Source organism: Bombus affinis, chromosome 10, assembly GCF_024516045.1.
Source record: "Bombus affinis isolate iyBomAffi1 chromosome 10, iyBomAffi1.2, whole genome shotgun sequence".
Lineage (NCBI taxonomy): Eukaryota > Metazoa > Arthropoda > Insecta > Hymenoptera > Apidae > Bombus > Bombus affinis.
The window spans coordinates 11,334,139-11,356,393 of NC_066353.1; the positions used below are offsets into that span (position 1 = coordinate 11,334,139).

A 22,255-nucleotide genomic window follows, 5' to 3' on the forward strand; every position below is an offset into this window, starting at 1 on the left:
CAAATGAATAATTATTACGATGCAAGGCTAATTGACCTAATTTTTACTATAATGCACTATCAATTTAGGATCGGCTGTGTTAAATGTATCCGGCCGAGATAAGAGTTCGCGCAATTTCACCTAAAAGATTAAGAAATAATTAGACCCACGGGTATACCGTTGCTTTCATAACAACGTTTTAGCAGGGTACTTGCATATTATACTTTGAGCGTTATAAAACATCGTGCAACGTGTTCATTCTTCTTACTATATATTAGTCGCGTGATATGCAGATTTAACTTCTATTTTTTTTCAAATTCTTCGCCTATAATTATTTAACGGCGAACAGATAGTCGCAGTGATGTAACCCGATTCGTTGCAGTTTCTTGCAATGTCGTGTTTTGCGTTTCTCACTATTAAACTGCGGATATTTATGCAGATTCGTTTCTTTTCTTCTGATTCCGATTTAACGAAAGAGATTCAAGAGGGCATTTGTTTCGCTCATGTACACGTCCATTACATCCACGTGTGTTGTATCCATTTTTGCAGCTTTAAAAATAAAGTGGCTACAATTGCACGAACATCCACGGTTACTATAAAACATAATACAATAGTTATTATAAAATACTCAACATATTTCTAGAAACGATGAAAACGCTCTGCATAAAAACGAGATCCTGCTATAAAAATTTCTCTGTCGTTAGATTGCAAATTATTATTATTTATTTATTATTTATTCATCTACGATCCTGCGGCTCTGGATCGTTTTCATTTACGACGACTTGTCTCTTATCTTACTGTTCTCACCACAGAACTCATCTTCCTACCCGTGTAACCTGCCTAAACTGGAATTCAACTGAAACAGATGTAAACTCAACGTAAATCTCATCTTGAACTTAGACAAATCAAACATGAACATATCTTAGACCTCTTCTTCTTGCCACAGCACATCCTAATATGCATTTTCCTAGCGCGTGTCTTCACTGTTCACAACCAAGTTCATAGTTTCCAACGAATTAATACGTCCAGAGCTGTCATTATCGAATAGCTAAAAACTTGTGTGAAATTATAACGTTTGCCAGCGATATTAGTTGCAGGGAACGAACGTGATTCGCGAAAACGAGATATTTCACCATTGTTCGTCTATAGACCGTATCTAACAAAAGATATTTTGGCAGAAAGATAAAGATATCCGAGCTGGTAGTATATAGCTAGCGATAAAAGAAGGACGATAACAGGCAACATAGAGATAGCCGGCCAAAAAGTGAAACGAATGGCAGAACACGGATGAAACGTTGTTGGCTTTACGCGGTCGGTCGATAGCCATGCCTGTCACATACGTTATCGTGAGAAACGTCGGTCTGCGGGGAGCCTTGGAAAATCGCTACAACTTTGGCTCGAGATGGTCGCGTGACGATCGTCGACCCTGAAAGCGCACCTCCTCCGATTTTGATCTCGAGAACGTACCTACCACCTATGCGTTGCTTCGAGTCTCGTCGTGTAAATCGAATGGTGGAAATGCGGTCGAAGGGAAATTCCTCTCGTAGCTGTGCGCCGTTGATAGGATTCGAACAATTCGAGAGAGGAATTCCTTGAAATTTATCGTTCCGAGTTTTCCACGCTTTCGTAGAAACGAGCAGGAATATTTTTACCCCAATATTTCACTCTGTTAGCGTTTACATAGGAAATCTAGCGTTTTCTGTTTTCGATGCTTTCGTAGGAAAATAAGATCTTTCAACGAATACGTGTATAGTAATTCCTATGGAAGATTTAGTGTCTCGCTGTTACGGTGTTTCCGATGTTTTCCTAGGAGATTTATTGTTTTCGACACTTTTTTGTAGGAAAATGGGGTAGTAGTTCTGAAATAATTCTTTGTACAGCCTTCGCAGAGGAAATTTATTAGTGGAAATTTAAAATGCAAGAATAATGCCAAAATGATATTTCCGCATAATCTGACGTACAGTTGTAGCACGCGACCCAGTGAATTACGTTTCTGCAATTTGTCGAAGAAAAGGTGAAACGCGACGTACTTTTCTATAATTCGCGTAGAAAACAACGCGGTGTAACCTGCCTCGATTGCGTGACTTCTCCTTGTTTCTTCAGATTTATAGAGTGATAAAAATCGAAGTGCACGCTCTCAAAGTTTGAAGTACAAGGAAAATGCAAATGACTTATTGGCTCGTGAAGTCGGCACCGGTTTACGATCCACGTGTTACGTGGCGTTTTCATCCGATTCTTCCGAGAAGGGCGAACCACGCTACGAGAACCGAGCAACATTGATCTTTAACCGGTCGTTAATTCCCTTTCTTCCTTTTGCCCTCTTAACCGTTGTTACGCCTTCCAATAATCCACAATCATCAACATGTACGCCACGATTCAGTTTCTCAGCCTTAACTTCTCCTTTGTACCTCTAACGAGAATGAATATCTCTCGAAGGATAGAACGTTCGCTTGAGTCTTTGAAGAAGCTAAGTATTTTCGTATTTAGATAACAAACTTGTAACGTTTCATTATCGACGATCCCTCTGCCCCGCGAGAAATTCATTCTATCACACTTTGCGATTGCGGATTTTGTCATTAGGTGGTATTGATACTAGAATACAATACTAGAAGCTGCAATACTAGAAACTTCAATTTTGTGCGCTTCTGAAACGCTTTCGAAACTTCGGTTTTGTAAGAAACTTTTTGGACAATTTATTGGGTTGGCAACTAAGTGATTGCGGATTTTGTCATTAGGTGGTATTGTCAAAATCCGCAATCACTTAGTTGCCAACCCAATACTAGAAACTTCAATTTTGTACGCTTCTAAAACTCTTTTGAAACTTCAGTTTTGTAAGAAACTTTTTGGACAATTTATTGGGTTGGCAACTAAGTGATTGCGGATTTTGTCAATACCACCTAATGACAAAATCCGCAATCACTTAGTTGCCAACCTAATACTAGAAACTTCAATTTTGTGCGCTTCTGAAACGCTTTCGAAACTTCGGTTTTGTAAGAAACTTTTTGGACAATTTATTGGGTTGGCAACTAAGTGATTGCGGATTTTGTCATTAGGTGGTATTGTCAAAATCCGCAATCACTTAGTTGCCAACCCAATACTAGAAACTTCAATTTTGTACGCTTCTAAAACTCTTTTGAAACTTCAGTTTTGTAAGAAACTTTTTGGACAATTTATTGGGTTGGCAACTAAGTGATTGCGGATTTTGTCAATACCACCTAATGACAAAATCCGCAATCACTTAGTTGCCAACCTAATACTAGAAACTTCAATTTTGTACGCTTCTGAAACTTTTCGGACAGTCTATTGGGTTGGCAACTAAGTGATTGCGGATTTTGTCATTAGGTGGTATTGTTAAAATCCGCAATCACTTAGTTGCCAATCCAATAGATTGTCCGAAAAGTTTCTTTCATTTTATAAGGAAATAATAGATGATGAATAATAGAAGATTTTTGCTTTTGTATTATTTTACGTATGACCCATTTTGTTGCAATGGAACAACAACTTAGTATATTATCAAAAATGATCATGTTTCTCTGTTCTATTGAGTTTCAGCTTCTGTTTCAGCTCTGGAAATGATACAATTTCTGACGTATCGGTGCAATCCTTTTTTCGTACTTATCAGTACACTGTAATTATTACATTTCTTCGTCGTCTTTCTTTTTCTTCTTTTTGCTCACTGGTTCAACGAAGGTACTTGACGCATTCGACGAAAATATTCGAAAGGTCGCTGGGAAAGTTCGTTCCGATTTACTATTCGATTCGATATACATTTATTGAATTATATAGACGTGATTTTGTTGCACAACCTTTCTGCTCCTTTCACGCGACTTGAATATTCCATCCTTTCAGAATTTCTCAGGTTTCTCGGCGAGAAATGTTTCGATATAATTTCCTATACCGTGAAAATTCCTTAAAAATCGGAAGGAACTTTCCGAGCAGCGTTTAACAAGCGTAACATTTTCTTCAAAATCAACGACCATATTTAGAGATACTGAGTTGTACTGACATTTGTTCTAGCACCATATGCTTGAAGACAATTTCCTCGATGCAGAGCTACTAGGCAAAATTTATTATTATATTAAATTCCTTAAAAACCGCAGTGGTTTCCAATTATTCAAGGATGCAACGTAAAAACACACTCCTAACATTTTGTTTATAGCATCCACTGCTTTTTCTTACTGTTCTATCCAACGGTAGTTAACATCTTTCATAGGACACCGTACGAGGTACGTAGGACGCGAATTTGCGTCTCCAGTCCGCAAAGTGTTAACGATACAACAACGAGGAAAGAACAAAAGAATTTCCATGCGTTTTAATCGAAAGAGAAAAAACCAAAAAATCTAATATACTAAAATCCTTTTGGACGAAATCGTGTTGCAGCGATCCTGGCCGTGCAATCTTCGTTCCCTTCAAGAAAGTGATCCTGGCCTGGTGCACTACCTGACCAGAACCGCCGACCAGCCTCACGACTCCCCGAATTTTGCTGTCTCAGTACACCATGTGAATGGAAGAAGAAAACGATGAAACACGTACGTACGCGCGATCTCTGATGGTTTCAACAAGTACGTGACGCTCCTTTCCGTCGTGATCATCCACGAAGCTTCACTTAACGTACAAAAGCGGAGAAGGGTAAGTTCAGGTGAGAAGGAGACGCTTCGAAAGCTTCGCGAAGGGACGTTTGACGGTGGTCGATGCGGCCGACGTACGTCGCAAACTCCAAACAACGATCGGAATTCGAATCGTGTATTTCGTCGATTTTAAGCTGATTCGTGCGAAATTCCATCCGAATTCCTTCTTTTCTCCGATCGTGCGAAGTACGTTCGATCGCATCGGCGAACGGACTTCGTTTCCTCGCCGGTACCTTACGACGGAGAAAGGTGTTTCCATCGATAATCGATGGTCGTACGCGTTGGTGTAACGATGAAGACGAGAAGAGTTTCCGCTCTTTGAAATTCGAAAATGAAGAAATAATAATAAACGATAAATGCCAGCGTGCAACGATCTTCATCGACGCGTGTACTTAGGAGATGTTCTCGATATCTCGTTGCCGATCTCTGCGAACGATTTCCGCCTGAAAATCGCTGAATCAGTATTATAATTGTCGCGCGGACCTGTATGTTACAAACCGCGTGTAAGAAGATAACCGCATCGATGAATCTCTCGCGATACTTCGCATCGATCGATCCGTTCGTGAACGATTCGAACTGATAGCAAAGGAGTGACAGAGCGAGAGGAACAAGTTCTTCGGAAAATATTCAGATTTAGAAAAGTTCGTTGTAATGCTAATCTCTCGTCGTCGTAATCGCAATGAAGGACTCGTTATTGTCATTTACGATCGTCTTTACCTGTTTCGCTTTATCGTTTTTTCTTCTTCTGAAACGAATGCACTTTGCAGCGTATGCGATACGTTGAAAAGGAAAGAGAATGAAAACGCGTATCCAAAGGAGAACACGTAGCACGAGTACGCTAGACAAATACGAGACTATTTTTATAATACTCTTTGAGATCGTAAGATTTTAATTGAAGAGGGGGAAAAGAAATTTGCCGCAAGCGTTTTTTAATTCTAGTTGTAGACTTGTCGTTAATACCACATTGATAAAAGGAATCTTTTAGGCTCGAATAACACTTCTTTTAGGCTCGAACGAAACGGCAGAAACGGTATGTAGGAAAATAAACGAGAATATTTCATATTTGATCGTTGGTTTCTTAACTTTAAGTTCGCGGTGTTTAACGGTTAACGAAATCAAGTAAATAAGTGGATAATTAAGGAGATATTTTAGCCGGGATAATCGATGGAATTGTTTTCTACGGGAAAACTCGAAACGTTGTGAACTCGGGCCGTTCAATACGCGGCAGTCTACTTTCCGCGTTCGATCGATATCGCGTAAATGATTCTTCAAGCCGTGTCGACTGCTTTTGCATAAATTTTGTGATAATTTTACGGATAAACGCGAGATCGTGTTCATACCTTTATCAACGTATTTTTGCTTAATCTTTTGCTCGACGTTTAGAGCAGAAACTCGATTGTTTCTTAGACGATTCAAATCAGAGGAAAGCTGGTAAAAGTTCGTCTAAGGCAGAACGAATTGCTGGAATTTTTCTTAGAAGGACGATCAGGTAATTCCGAAGGATTCTCGCGAGAAAGTTCGATATAACAGATTCTTCTACATTTTATATACACGTTACGTTCGATAATTAACGTTTACAGAGTTTCCCGTAACAGGCGAGAAGAAGGCGACGTGTGTCTGAGAAAAGAAATCGAAAGGCTCGGAATTCCGCTTTATAAAAATTTGGCAAATAAACGGTCGAATCGATTGTTATTTATATACACACGCGCAGAAGTCTATTACAAACAATATCATCGTCCAAAAGGAAGCGTACATTCAAAGTTGAAGTTTCCACTGTACGCTGACGACATTTTCCCTGATTAAGTACGATTATCAAAAAAGAAAAAAAGGAAGAGAAAAGACGAAATTCCTAGAATATCCATGGAATCAGCTTCAGCGTGTTACTATCTCACGTTCGTCCTGCCGCATCGATCTCCAGCAAAATGTCCTGCGTTTCTGTTTGAAGAACCGAACGATCCTGGAAAAACGATTCTCGTTAAATTGCACGTTGTCCGAGGAATTTCGAAATTTCATTCCGCGCATTTTTCCTCTCTTGTCGATCTCGCAGTTCCATTTCGACGCTCTCTGCTTCATATTTCACTCCTGCGTTCTCCGTTCGACTTTTCAAGCAGAGTCGACCCCGTTGCCTTCTCTCGAACAACGCAACGCCCGTTACCGGAAACTCTGCGCGTAGTACAGCGTTGAACGCGCGTTACCGAAGTGACAATATCGATTCCTGGCTGCGACTCGGCCCCATGCAAAGTGATAACGCCTCGATGACGTTGTTAATGAAAACTATCGGCGAATCGACATGACGGCGCAAAAGGATTCACGCGCGTCTCGATCGTCCACCGTCGGAGGTGTTCGCGTGATCGTGCGAAACACTCTGCGTATTCTACGGCATCGCGTGTGTGTATACTCGTTCGAAGAAATATAGTGCGTTGGAAATTAATCGTCGAAACGTGTTTTGGCTATGTGGGCGAATTTGGCGCGATTATCGTTGCTCGAAGAACGTATATACTTGGAATATGTATACATCGCAATTGTATCTTGCAGAATGTTACATCTTGCGATTAGACCAAGCGTCCTGTCAAGTGCGCACAGTTTGTCATTAGAAGTCTAACCGAGAAGATAATACGAGAAGAAGGGAACAGATGTTGTTGGAAATTGAACATGAAAATCGAGTATGCACGCATGCTCTCGCGCTGTTTTATTAAGTCTAGGAATATCGTTGTACGATTCGTGTTGTTGCTCGTGTTTACCGTATGTTGTACAAAGTGGTCTATGTAATTGGAACGAGCGAGAAAGTGCTTGTTTCCTGGTCGTAGTTGCAACGATATTTTATGATACGTACGTCGTTCTCGTGTAGAAGCGTACGTAGTTTCCGTTTGCAAGGGGACGATCGTCTCGTTATTTCGTATCGACGAATATGCTGATAGACGAGGAGCGATCGATTTCACGACGACGCTTTAAATAGCGATGTTCGTCGAAGAACCGCTTGCCGAAACCGGAAAGCAACTACTCGTTCCAGTTTTATGGGCCGCTCGGTATAACGCAGAATAATTAGCGAAATAAGCGTTTCCTCGCTTAAGGACTATTTCCTGTTAGCCCTCGACTGGCACCTTTGAGTCGTAATTAACCGCGACAGTTTCCATTAACAAGGAAAATTAAAAAGAAAAAAAGAAACAACAACGAAAGGGAAAAGAATGAAATCGAGCCATGTTCCCAATGTAAACGACTCAACGATACCAGGATCGAGGAAATCAGTTTTTATTCCAACGTTATGGTGCTCCGTTACGTTCCTATGAACGTACTGCGAAAAACGTTCAACATCGGCGTCCTCGAAAAGGAAACTTCCTCGCAAGGACGTGGCGTACAATATTTTCGACTTACGTTCTCGCGCGCGATCGTCATCCCCTTTCGGTTCATCGACTTTCCACGAACCTCGACTTACGTTCGGTCGCCGAGAAGTTAAAGCTTCTAATCGTGGAATAGCGTCTACGCGCTGACGTATGTCGATGTATCAGGTACGCCGTCGTTCGAGGGCTTTGAATCCACGGCTGCGCTATATTTCTTCAAACTGGAGTACGTCTGTACGTGTGTGCATAATACGCTGGGAAGCGAGGAGGAGCAAGAGCGCGTAACAGACAGAACGAGGAGGCGACAGCCGTTCGCGTCGTTGTTCGCGCCGTTGTTCGACGACGATGTAAAGAGGACGTTGTGAAAAACGTAAGAAGAGGATAAAAGAGGAAAGACAGAGAGGCTATACACGTGTACATTATCGTCCGGCGGAGTTTTCAAGTATTTAAGAGGCTATAGGACACCCTGTACAATCCGAGCTGTGTATATCTTAATCGCTGTGCATCCGTGGAGGAACATAATATTTAAACGCGTGTCTGTATTCCTGTATCTGTATATCCGTGCAACATGTAAACGGCATGACAAACAGTTGCAATACCGTTTTAACGATTTTAAGCGAAAACAAGTATAAGCTGACACTAACTAACGGAGCTCTAGTTGTTAGACATTTAATCGAGCGTCCTCGTTCGAAGGGCTGTCTCAAGATATCGTTTTCAAACGCGTCCAGTTAATCCATCGACAGGCCGAACGTTTTGCGTTAACGGGACCTTTCATTCCGCTATCTGTTTTTACCATTTGTCTATCTATTATCGAATTTCGTCTTTAGACGTTGAATTACGATTTTACCAAGTTCCAACTTTAATTCGTTCTCTTGATTGATTTCCCACGCGTTGTCGGTTGTCCTGGTCGTTGATGGATTAACGACGCGTCTTTCTCGCGCTCCGCGCGAACAGATTCGTCTGGCCATCGACGATGAATCCGCGAATCGCGTCCGGATCGAACGATAGAGACGAGTCGATCGCGAGAGCAACTTTGCACGGCGACTGGCGAAGATCGAACTGGACGTAGGATTTTATTTCGTTGAATGCGGGTCAATCGGGTCGTTGCTTATGCCAAATCATTTTTTTACGAAACGTATCGACGGACGTATCGTTGCAAAACTCGCCGAGTATTACAACCACGATACAAGGGGTGTCTTCGAGTTTCGAATCCGATTTCGGTCACAGATGGAAACGTAGCGGCGTGAATCTCGTTTAGCCTTCGTTGTTTATCTTGTTCTTCGACTCGAAGCCCGGAAAAAGGCCGGTGGAAAGTTATTTTTATATCCTGACGGTATTCATCGTCGGCATATCCGACTCGTTGCATATTCATCGAATCTGCGTGGTATACCGCTCGCCCGTGAGATTGTTCGCGGTTGCCTGTCATAATTTGAGATAATAACAGTAGTAGAATCAAGGACAAACATCGGCCGTAATCCGCCATTAGCGTCTCGATCGCCAGGAAACGCAAGTTACTCAACTGGAATTGCATTTTACCGTGAAAGAGGAAAACAGGCGCCGCACTTACCGCGAGGAATCGTCGCTGTACGCGAGACTCGCTGGTTAATAGGAAAAATCATCGATACTGAAGGTTCTTTCTTACGCACAGTGTCTAGTACCTGCATCTTCATTTTGTATTAAATCCCGAGATCTGGATAATTTTACGACGTTAAAGTATTTAGAATATCGAGAGATCTTCGCAGTATTCGATCGGTTTGTTCTCTGTTTACTCGCAGAAAGATACAGGTAAGCGATCTACGTTGCTCGAATGTCTGAAAATCTTCGCTCTACGATATTCAATCTCGTTTCTTAAAGTACGCCACAGTCTTTTCTTTCTTTTTTAAGTTGCCAACACGTGGAACGATTTGTTTCGAAGTTTTGGATCTCGGCACGTACGCGTATCGTTTTCCCTACGTTAAGTCGAGCCATAGGAATCGATGTTCGCGGTTTACGAGGTCAGCAAGCGTTAGGACTTTACAAACGTAACGACTGACGATGATTTTCTATCGTTTTCGATCCTCACTTAACGCCATCGACGACTTTAAGATAGCAATCCTTAAAAACGCTTTTAGCTGATGATGGACGGTTGTATCTGCATCGCGTTGCTCGTTCGTACGAATTTTTTTTTTTATATTTGGATGTATCTTACAATCAATTCTCATTGAGAATTATAAGTAAATTATTCTGACGTGGTACTATAACGTGAATAATAAGTGATTATCGTATGTTCGATTCTAACTGAATCTAATGTTTCAATCTAGAGGGTAACTAGCTATTTAGTTTGCGGATCCGATCCATGTCAACTTATTGAGTAACTAATGGCTTTTAGTGGTTGTTAACTCTTATTTTATATCTATTACTGAATTTTGGTATTTCTTCTTTAACTGTAGGTGCCTTAAGGTCGCGATGTATTGTTTCGTTGGTAACATACCATGCATCTATTAAGAATCTTAGAGCTCTTCATCGTTCGTACGAATGAAACGCGTTCGTTCTGATGCGTTTTATGCACGTGTGACCGACAATAAGCATACCAGATGTGTCGCGTTCACAACTCTTTGCGTTATGATCCTCTTCGCTCGAGTATATGCAGCATATCGTTAGCCTTAATTTCTCTATACTTGAATGGTACGTCGAAATCGGAAGGATCTGTGCTCGGCACATGTACAACTTAATAATGTGAAAAGTAGAGTCAGAATTAATCCTTTGACTATGGCAGACTTTGAAACGTAGAAATTTGAGACGGGGAAATTTTTTGTTACGCGTGAATCTCTGTGAAAGTACATTGAAACGGTTAAAACACTGAATCCTGTTATATTAAAACAATATTATTTATTCACACGTATTCTCGTTTGTTCGCTAGTTTCCAGAGAACGGAACACGAATCATTTGTTGTTTCGTGTTCGCGTTGCGTGTTCCTCTGGCCTTCTTATTATCCCAATTATTCGTTTCAAGGATATAAGAAAGAATAACTGTAAAATAAACGTATTTAAATAACGTATGACTAACAATCGTTGAGTTAGCGTTCACTTACGTCTGGTTCGAACCAGATTCGATGGAATTATGGTCGGTCAAATTTTTCCAACGCGTTTAGGTGCCAACAGTAGCCAAAGGGTTAAAGAGTCGAGCCTTGGTCGAACGTTATTCGTCGTTCGTAATTAACAGCACGAACGTGAGCCGATGTAACGAGGCTAGAAAGGCTAGAAAGTAATTAAGAAAAGTACGTTCACAGTTTTTCCCCGCGTCTAATTTTACGAATTAACTTCGGAGGCGATAGATTCTCGCGACACATTTTCTTGAATTTTTCTTCTCATCGACAGACGCGTCGCGCTTTATTACTATTTTTACGCATCGTTCGATTTTTAACCGGACGAGGAAAGAGAACGAGAACGTGTAAACGTTGGCGAAAACGACCGCGATAACGCGAAGCTTTATCGCTAGTATTATTGCGGTATATTATCAAGGAGGCAAAAAGCCGTGCAATTAATTCCGCTCAATCTTTGCTTCGCAACACCTGCCACGAGCCGCACGGTTTCAACGTCCGGCAACAACTTCGTGGATACAAAATCTGTCTCGCGTGACTGCAGGTAAATTTAGTTATGTTATGCGAGACGATACTATCCAACTGTACGTAATATCTTTTGTTCGAAAGAAGCATGGAAAAGTTTGGCAAACCTACACTTTTTCCTTTTTCTTCCTCTTATCCATCCCCGCGTCGGTCTTCGAGACGATTAAAGCGGTACGATGTTAAACGCAAACGGAAACTTGCTCTTTATTCCTAAAGTTACATAATTGAATTCCTTTGGCTTGAAAATTTGAAAAGTTAGCTTACGCGAATGCAATTGAATTTTACTTTCGAGAAGCTGCACGTCCACGAATTCCGACGGGATTTTTCAATTTTGAAACTTGTTCGCGTTTAGAAACCGGACGACAAGTTCGCGGCTTCCTCGTTGAAAAATCCAAACTTGCCGTTGAATTTAAGTTCCTATGTAGACTCGGATCTTTCTAAAATTTTTCGCGAATAGGCGAAGTTGTAAAATAACTGTGAACCGAAAAATCATTGGGAATCGCATAGATCGTTCTGTCGCTCGTTAACGCTTGCTAGAACCATGGAATCGAGAAACAGCCTTCTTCGGCTATCGAGTCTCCTTGGAATCGGTTTCGTCTTTAACGCGTCAATTCTCACGACGTCGGCTCGAATTAGATCCGTCAATAACGCCGCATTGTATCATCGGTGATCGACGACGGTGGAATTGATTAAAACGTTCGACCTCGTTTCGCTCTTCGGATTATCCTTGCTCGAGTCGTATTTTCCTATCGTTGAAAAATTTCCCAAGGTAAAACGAGCGAACGAGTCGTCGTCGTTAGAGTACGCGTCACATCGTACGCTAATTTTACGCGCAAATATTTCCAAAGCACGTTGAAAGTCGTTTTAGACTCAAAGTGAGATCGAAGCGCGAAAGTTGTAGCCTGGCTAACGTTAAAAATGAATACAAACGATGGGAAGAAATTTTCAATGATTTTGAATTTCAGGCGCGCAGCGGTCGAAAGACAGAATTTTCCGGCTCGGTCAACGCGTTAAATCGGACTCGCACGACACACCTAATATGCTTATGCGCAACGCTGCGAGACGAACACGTGCATCGGTGCCGTATTTAATCCCATTTAAGTACAACAGTAACGCGTTCGACCGCGTGCACTTAAGCTTGTTATTATACATTCGATGCAACGTTACGTTCGCGATCGTGCTCGAGATACTTTTCTATTCTCGTGCTCGAGACGCGCGGTTCTGCTCCAAGAGCGCGCCTGTCGATACGACGATGTGCGTCGATGCCTAGGAACATAAACATTTCCGTAGCTTTGTTCTCTTTCGTCGTAGAGAATACACGCGATGATACGATCAACTATGGGAAATTTCAACACGCAGCTATAGCGTAACTTCGTCGTAGTTTCGCGTCGAATTTCCCATAGAAGAGGAAAAGAAAAAAAAAGAAAAAAGAGGAAAATTACGAAAGGACCTGGTGCCTGCTAATTAGCGATATTCGGTAACAAACGTCTATTTAGGTGCCATTTCTTCGATCGCGTTCGACGAAATACGAACGTCGCGCGAACATCCGCGGTCTATTTATCGCTGTAATATCTTTGGATTCGCGCGGACGAAAGATTTCAGCTTATTTGCGTGTCAGGATAATTTCGAACGTTGCTGGATCGAATCGGTAGCTACTTCAGCTTGTTAGACTCTGTTCTCGGAAGCTAAGCTCGAAGATTGTTCGCGAATTGGTCGTTCGTCGAAAATACACGAAGTTTCGGTGTTTTAAATGCTACTTTCCTGTGGAAAGCCAAGGCAGATTCGTTTTTCTAAGGGACAATTTTACGCTGAGATTAGTGGGTTACTTGATGCGCGAGATTTCGGTGTTTTACAGCACGACGCTTTCCTGTGGAAAGCCAAAGTATTTGATTTTCTGAAACATGATTTTACGTAGAAATCGTATGAACAGTTGTTTCCTTGGAATATAAGATTCCGGTGTTTTGTGGGATACTTTCCTATGGAAAGCCTTCTTCCTCCAACATCGAAGCTTCTCATCTTTCTCAGTTTCGTTGGACGATGTTTTTCTACTTAAAACGAAAATCACCGACGTACGTGTAAGCATCAGTCGTCGGATGTGTTTTGGCGATCGATATCGTTAGCATTTTCGCGGCTACGCGTATCCTCTTCTGTCCGGTTACTTCGCTTCATCCCCTTTACGTTAGAAACCACGAGGCGTGCAGATTTTCGCTTCTCCGCTTAAAACACCAGGCAAACGCCGTTTATTCTCCTTAATCAGGCTAATCCAAACGCGATCACGCTCGCACGTAGCTTCGCGTTCGATTCCGCGATCATCTTGTTACGCCTCACGCTCCACGATGACGAATTTCTACAGCCTATCGACCCTCGTCGCGTTTATGACATTGACGCGAGAGGCATGATTCGAGGTCATCGACGAAAATCAATTCGCCGATCTCCCGATACCACGCCCTTGCGCTTTCCTCTCGACGAATTCAAGCGGATGGACCGGTCGTTGAAACGCGTCACGCTTTTACGCAGCGGACGACAGTGTCACGTAGGAGACACGAGAAATCACGAAACCGATGATCTTGTGACATCAATCGCATCTTAATCTATACCAGAGATAGGACATCGACCCCCAAGCTTCGGACTCTTTTGCACGCGTCTCCGCCTTATCGTCATAGCCTACACCGAGTCTAAAACACACCTGAATCTCATCGTAGATAAAATATCGACCCCTGACCTTTGAACTCTTTTGCACATCAAAACGTACACCGAGCCGCTCAACATCCCCAAAGCAAAACGCATATAAGCCGAGACTTGAGCCAGCTCGAGCAGTTCTTGTTCAGTCTTTCTCTGATTCAGTATCATTCTACCTCTGTAAAATCATTGTAATCATTGTATTTATAATAAAGTTCGATAAAAGAAAGTTAACAGTTGGGTTACGGCTCAACCTTCTTTTCTTTATAATCGAGGTCTCGAGTTTACGTGACAATCTCCTCGCGTCGCAGTCCGAACGTTTCACGAATAAGACGAAGATATTGAACTTTGTATATGATAATAGAATTTATTATGCAAATCCAACAGAGCGACGGTTCAAAGTGTTACAAGAGACTGGGGCGAGCGCTTTCGCAGGGTTTTTATACCGAGCTTTTAGTTCCTCTGGAGGAGTTGTCGTCTGGTGTATCTCAGAGGCGCCTATTCCCTTAGTATTTGGTTCTTGTTTCGATGACTGTGGTATGCAGGATGTGTAGCTTATCCTATTACAGTTTCTGAGCGGGTGGTCTTCTTGAGCGTGTGACAACAGCAAAGCGCGGGACATGTTGTTTTCCTCCTACTTGTGTTCGTACTTTTCTGTAACGCGCTTAAAAACGTGTTGTTTTCGTTACGCTCGGCGAGCCGTCGATAAGTGGAAACGCGTTCGAAGCGGATGAGGAGGCGTTCCGTGGCAAACAGAAGCGTTTTGCGAGCCGCGATACGTTTATGTAACGCCGCTGACGAGCCTACGCGGCAAGCGGATAATTTTTTCGCGCGAGATCATTCGATCGAACGCCGAGAGAACGTCGCAACGCGGAAACGTAATTAACGCTCCGATGATCGCTGCTGGTGCAGTCTGCCATAATCGTGCTTGGACAGAACAAGACGTATAAAAAAGATTTCCCGATGGGACGAGCATCGAGATGAACATTTTCTTCTGTTCTCGTCGGTTGGCCATCGAGGCTTCGAATTTTGACAACTTTTCGTCGATCGATACCGCCGTTCAACCTCGTGTCGTTTCTCTTGACGTAGCTACGTCATCAGGTCAGCAGTTGAACCGCTGTTGTTTCCTAGAATTGCAACAATTAGGGAGCAAGAGCGAGCTTCGTAAATCTTCTTTGTCAAAAATTTAGCATGGAAAGTTGCTGTTGACGTCGATACGTATCCGCTGAATCATTTTGTTAAATGATTGAAAAACGTCTCGTTCAGGCTGATGGATGATCCATGGTGTTTGGATTACACGAAACTGTACAAACTTGAGTATAAAACGATCGGGAAAAAGGCGACGCGACGTCTTTTCTCGTAGATGAGATGGCGGATTGCAGCGAGGTATCTGATGATACGGAATGGTCGAGAGCGACGAACGGCGTTCCTCGTCAACGACGATCGTTAAATTATTAAATTGCTCGAGCGAATGAAAATGTTGTCGCGTTCGCACAAAATTCAGCTGTATCGATTAACTGGTAAGGTCTGAGCGGAAATATACGCAGCGAAGGAGAGGAGAAGCTAGCGGAATTTGCAGAGAGCAAGGTTAATCGCTATTAATTACGATAATTGCGTTTGCTTTTTAAGTATTTCGATGTAACGTTGGATAGAGATGGCGAATAGAGATGGAAATGACGCGCTCGGATTCGATGCAACATTTATTATCCTCCTCACGCTGTTGCGCGAAGGATCGTCCTATCTCTTCTTCCTACGAAGACAATTCATTTCCAAGCGAATTATATTGCCTCGTAAAAGAGACCTTTCCGATGTTTATCGTGGAAAGAAGATCTCAACGAACAGTTACAGCTTTATAACGCAAAACGTGTCCAAAGAGACAGTAACAATCGACCTTCTTCTTTTTCTTCTTCCTATTGATACAAACTCTCACCTGTTCCTTTTAGCCTAACGCGTAATTCCGCTGCGAAATTTCTTTTGTTCCAATGTTACGACTGCGATTAGAAAGACCTTAATCTATCTATGTTTTGTAACTTGCGAATGCGCGAATCGCGAGCAAATGTACCTGCACCGCGCTGCAGATAAGAGGAAGAGGAGCGACGCGATCGCCGGGTAGACGGAGTCGTCAATTCCTTGCGAAACGACGTAGCCGATTAACGTCGCGTGTTGGATCTTCGCTAGATCCATTGAAATTTCAACGAGCGTGAAAAGAACGAGGGAATACGAACGAGATGGCGAAGGGAAGAGCGTGACGAGGATAATAACGAGCGGATTCGATCGATCCTATCGTTTCTTAGCCGTTTGCAGACGCCAGATGGCCGCGATATAATATATACATACATATATAGATATATAGGTACTTAAGAAGAATCGTGATTCGTGAAATTCGCCGGCTCGTTAAATTGAATTCCGCCTGGGAATAGGAATGATGCTCGCCTCGACGAGATTGTTATCATTGTACCTAAAAAAGAGAGAGAGAGAGAGAGAGAGAGAGAGTGAGAGTGAGAGAAAGAGAGAAAGAGAAGAAACTATAGATATTAACGAGAAAGAAGAGACAGAAAGGACACGCACCGTCGTTCTCTCGCTATTTATCGTATTGTAACGATGGGTGTGATCATATGCCGGAAAATAAAACTATTATTACTCTAAATGGACATCGTTCGATGTTTCACGGTGGTGTACGAGAATTTCTGGTCGGATATCGTTTTTTCGTGATTTCTCTTCCGGAGGATCGAGATAGATTGTCACAGGAACACAGAGGACAACGAACGACTTTTATCGTCGTTAATTCTCTGAAAGTAATTGGCGGCTATAGAGAAGAGAAGAGGACGGTAAACGCGGAGAGAAAGTTTAAAGAGCAAGGGATGGCAGGTTGACGAAGGCGACCGTGGTTTTAAGAGATCACCGAATTTCACGAAAGATCGCAGGTAAACTTTATCCGGCTAGAAGCTTTTGCTCGCCACCATGCATATGTATTGAGCGTACTTGCCCTTCCTCTTACATTTATACAGCACGCGTCGGGATAAATGCCGCAGGTAAATTTCACGAGTGGAGGTAGATGGAACTTTGTCGTCGAGAAGAAGGAGTTTCGGTCGCAAGCTTTTATTTTAACAGCGATTGTAAACAGTCCGAAGCTTATCGCACAACGGAGCACGCGACGTTTCCAGGTATCGTCCGTGAACGGGTCTCTCAGGAATATTCGATGAAGAGATCGTCGAATCTCGGTTAAGCTGTTTCATATTTTATTCAAACAGCTTCGACTCGCTATGGAAAAATTATACGAATATCGATTGGTCTCGTTACACGGCAATCGACTCTTCGACTTTCGTCAGATGGAAAATGAAAAAAGGTCGGAAGCTTCGTATCCGACGACGAAGAGACAGGGCAGTTTCGCGAGTTCGACGAGCAATTCACTTTCCAAAATACATCGACGAAACGAGCTTAAAACGTCTTTCGCGAGCTTAAAAAGTTTCCAAAACGTATCGATCGATCCGCGTACATACATTTTCGCGTGGTCGCTGCAGCAAATTGCTTAACAAGCTAACTTCGCCAACTCGAGGAGTAATTTAATTTTCAAAATACATCGATCAGGGAGCGCACGCTTCGCGCTTTGAACGCGCGTGTTCCTTGGAAACTGTTTGACAACGTTGGCCCAACGAAACGACCTAATTCGAAATGAACGATCCTCGAGATCCCCTGACATCGGATCACGGACCACGCGTATTTGCTTGCCTTCTCGCGGCAGATTGATACCGACAATCGCGTTACGCGCGACCACCTTTAAGACGTACAATTTTTCATGCTACGTGCGCGTTTCCCGTAGAGTACGTCTCGTTAGAGGATCAACCTGCTAACCAACTTGATGGCTGCCAGTCTTGCAACGATAATCCTGGCCAAGAGATATTCTAACGTCCGCTGATCCGATCAGGGCGCGAAGGAACAATCGATACCATCTCCAGGTCACCTGCTTCTTCGAAATTCTCCCTCATCTTCAACGTAATAACAGATTCGTCGATCATGGGACGCTCGTAGGCAGGATCCGTGGAAGCGCGTCTCGATCGTCCAGGCTCTAGGTGATTAATGATGCGCTGGATAATCGGCGTACCAGCTGAAGGCTCCGTTTGAGCCTGTTTGTCCACCGAAATCCACGTAATCCAGGATGCGGGCGTTGGACCTCTCCGAGCGCAGACTCCTCGGCTCTTCCTGCGAGACACTAGGGACTGCTACTGGAAGGTAAGCTTCTGTCTGCCTGGTGATCCTGGCTGTGGCTGGGGGCACCGGGCTCAGCTCGATCACGTCGAACCCGTCCACCGGAATGGCGATGTAACGGCGACCGGCCAAAGCACCGTAGACACCGCACAAAAGAAGCAACGTTACCCCCTGAAATGGTAAAATAGTACAAACGTATTGAAATCAGCGTTTTCGTTGTCTGCGGTTCGTCGAATTACAATCAGAATTAGACAATCGACCGGAGAGCAGAATTGGCACTGGGCTATTTAAATTTCCTTCTCGTCGAGATCGTCGAGCGACAAAAATTCTGCTAGCTTTTAGGAAAAATCTAACGACCGTTTTCTTAAAGATTTCTTGCATGATAAGAGCGATAACGATCCTGATTATTCGACGCTGATTCATCGATCACTGCTGAAGCAGCGTACAATTCCCAACGAGGTATCGATCGTATTTTATCGTACGATATTAGTCCAAGTTACAGTACTTATAATTCTCGATGAGAATCGATCGTAAAAATTCTACTAAGTAAAAAAGAAAGAAAAACTTTGATATTCCCTTTCGTACTGTAGTATCGTGGACAGATTGCCTACGAAATATCGGATGAACCATAAACAATTTCGCGAGAAAGCCTAAATGTCGACCGTTATAACGTTATAACACCAAACGCATCCTCGATGAAATTTCATAAATCTGTCCATGTACTGTTTAGGAACAGAGTTATCTCTGTAGCTACGTACTCTTACGAGCAACGAGCGACGTAAAAATAGAAAATTCAGACGATACTTCGTAGCGTGGGAACGAGCGAATCTCGTAAACGATCGCATTTTTCGTGTCCCGCTTGAACTTTAATATCTCGTGATTAAATAGAAGCAACGTTTGAAAGGTGGAAATCGAGTGATTTCGTTTCAATAGAATTTCCACCAACCACGCCTACGTGTTCGATTTATAATTATTAGTTTTGCGTTGGTCGGTGGCCTCTAATTTTCATTAAACCGCGTCAACCGATGTGCTATTGGCCGTGTATTTGCCGCTACGTTGATTCACAAAGTATATCGGGCAGTCCTTTAAAGCTTAAAATAATCTCGCAACGAGCCTTCCTGGGGATACCTTCAATCTAAGAACGTTTAACTTTTAAATCCTTGTCTTTGGAACGATAGCAAACATCGCGAGGGACGGTAGAGACGATCGATCGACCTTTGTACATTCAGCGATATATTTAACGCGTTCGGTGTAAAAACGAATTCTATCGAAAATCGTAGGGAAAAATCGGAAAGAATTCTTTTCTACGTCCGATGCTTCGAATCCTACGATTGTCTCTCTTTCGTAACGCTCGCAACAGGAATTATTATTCGATCGAGTTAAAAGTTGAGAGCGAAGCGCGCTCAGGACGATCCTCTTGGACAATTTCGTTTCTTCTTCTCGTATTGGACGACCCAAATTTCACTTTTTTCAAGCGTAACGATTTCATCTCCAGCCTGGAGAAATAGGTAAAAGGAAGTCAAGGCAACGAAAATGCAATTACCGAGAGCTATCCTTCGGTAAACTTGGCGGGAAGATTCCAATTAACGGTATCGTTATTTATTCGCGGTATATTCTAATGAAAATTTACGGGAAATGTCGGCCGATTGGCGACGATATCGAACCAGATATAATAACTTTGAATTATCGTAATTAACGCGGTAAATTATATCGTTTTAAACGATAATAAAAGCTGCTACGGGGAACGCGCTGTGTTGAAAGGTTGAATTACGCGCCATAAAGCGACGAATTACGATCGATATCTCTAAATACGAAAAAATCGCAGATCGATCGATCGAAGAGTTCAGTTCCCAAGTAGTTTGCGCGATATATCCAACAACGATCGCGATAATCGATCGAATACGTTCTACCGGTTATTAGTTATCTCGTAATTGATCAATTAGCTGGTATATTCGTAATTTAAGATCACTACATCATCGATGTACCATCGAATAATTTCATCCGGTGATTAGCAATTGAGCTAATGGGACCAATTAGAGCCGCTGTCTTACCATTGCTATAACGCCAGTGAATTCATTCACGTGTCCCACCATTGTACGAGGTTAGAGAAACAGCGATACGGAAACAAGTAATTTCTGTTCGTCGTAGAGGAGGTATTTTCATTGGAATTTATTACACGTTTTACCTAACTAGAAATTTACGGTTTAAAAATTGATCGAACGTATAAGAAACAATTATTACGTCGGAATGGCGATGATTTCAAATATCGATAATTTCGATATTTTCGAATCGATAATTTATCGTTAATCACGTTTGATTCGCTAGAATTCACACTCTACGCTCTCGTTAATATACCGAACGATTATTGATACTTACGTGCGATAATGTACGCAGATATATATTACTTACGAGCTGATTTAATATCTTGCGGCGTATTATCAAGAAACGACGTGTTGAATTTCAAACACCGCGACCGAAGACAGTTCCTCGGAAATTAGAAAATAACGCGATTTAAAAATCGAAGAGCAAGCTATCGAAAAGCCAAGAAACGATCAACTTCGAACGATTAGCGATAGAAACGGAAAGAGATAATAGAAATTTACCAAATGATTCATCGTTGGATTTACTGGTCGTGGCGGCTCCGGTTTCGATATTCGTCGCACTGATGACGGAAGATCGGATTAGCCACGTTTTATACAGTTTCGCTTGGCCGCAGCTTTCTCGTTTTTCCCGATCACCGACCACCGACCGGCTTCCAGGCGACAGCAATTACTCGCGGCACTTCTTTACCAGTTATTTACCGTACTCCAGCCCAACTATCGCGTCCCCGACCAACGTAAAGCGAAAATTGACTGCCGACTATTTTTAACCTCTTCGCCATTTTTCTTCCTTTCGCCGTTCGTTTAGGAAGTCGTGAATCGAGTTCCATTAGAAATCAAATTCAACGAGTTTAATCGTTTCGTTGGAACCGCAGGCTGGTATTATTCGGTATCGCTTGCGGCGTTCAAGCAGTAATTAGCTACGACGAACGATTACATCGAAACGGTTGAACGATGGATCGTAACATCGACGTATCGATTGCTCGTTTATCGCTGGTTCTTCCGATCCCTAGAGAAACCAGTCGCGAGACAACAACGCGATCGATTTATCGAAGTAACGCCGCGTAATTACGAATTTTTACGTTTCGTCTCTTTTTGGTAAACGGAAGAGATTCGTAGGAGGTTTTAAGATACCTAAAATTAAAAATCGTAGATGGGAATTTTGTCGCGTTTTGTTCAAGCTTGAGATACTTCACAACGTTACACTTGGATGGAGAACGATCGGCAAAATTAACTTTCGTTTGCTTGATAAATCGTCTGAGCATTTAGCCCCTCGACGTTGAGTCTGATGCAAATAAAATTTAAGATTCCACGGAATTCATTTTGCGGTGTGCAAGCACAAGTAAAATAAAACGACGAGATAAATTGAATTAGAAATTAAGAAACAATCGGAACGACATTGGTTTGTAAAATCGAACTCGAGATTTATCCGCTGATTTAAGCTCCGTCATCGTCTAAAAACGAGCTCGTTCGCGGCTATTGATCGGAAAAATCGTTGGAATCTCTGAGCGAATCGGATTTCTAGCCGAACAACTGTACTCAAACTCCGTAAAAGTAGATGCGGTTTGATAGTCTGTGCCGGATGAGTAAGTTCTCTACTCACTGTTCCACTGCAGCAACTTCCGATATCGTCCTTTCCTCTTCCTTTTTCTCCTTCTGTTGCTGGTGCCGGCGTTGCTGTTCGCCGAGGACTTTGTCTCCTCTTTTTTGCGGTCGTCCGCT

The 22,255-nt window shown here is 42.5% G+C and overlaps 1 protein-coding gene across 12 annotated transcripts in view; it reads left to right on the plus strand.

The window, feature by feature from the left end:
* The window catches only part of LOC126921237 (uncharacterized), a 33,066-nt gene extending 16,187 nt beyond the window's left edge, over positions 1–16,879 (plus strand). For all 12 annotated transcript variants that reach the window (XM_050732633.1, XM_050732624.1, XM_050732622.1 and 9 more), the window contains one exon: positions 4,360–16,879. In XM_050732633.1, coding sequence (XP_050588590.1) covers positions 4,360–4,423 — 64 coding nt within the window. In that variant the 3' untranslated portion in view covers positions 4,424–16,879. The remainder of the gene's footprint in view (positions 1–4,359) is intronic.
* The last annotated feature ends 5,376 nt before the right edge of the window (positions 16,880–22,255 follow it).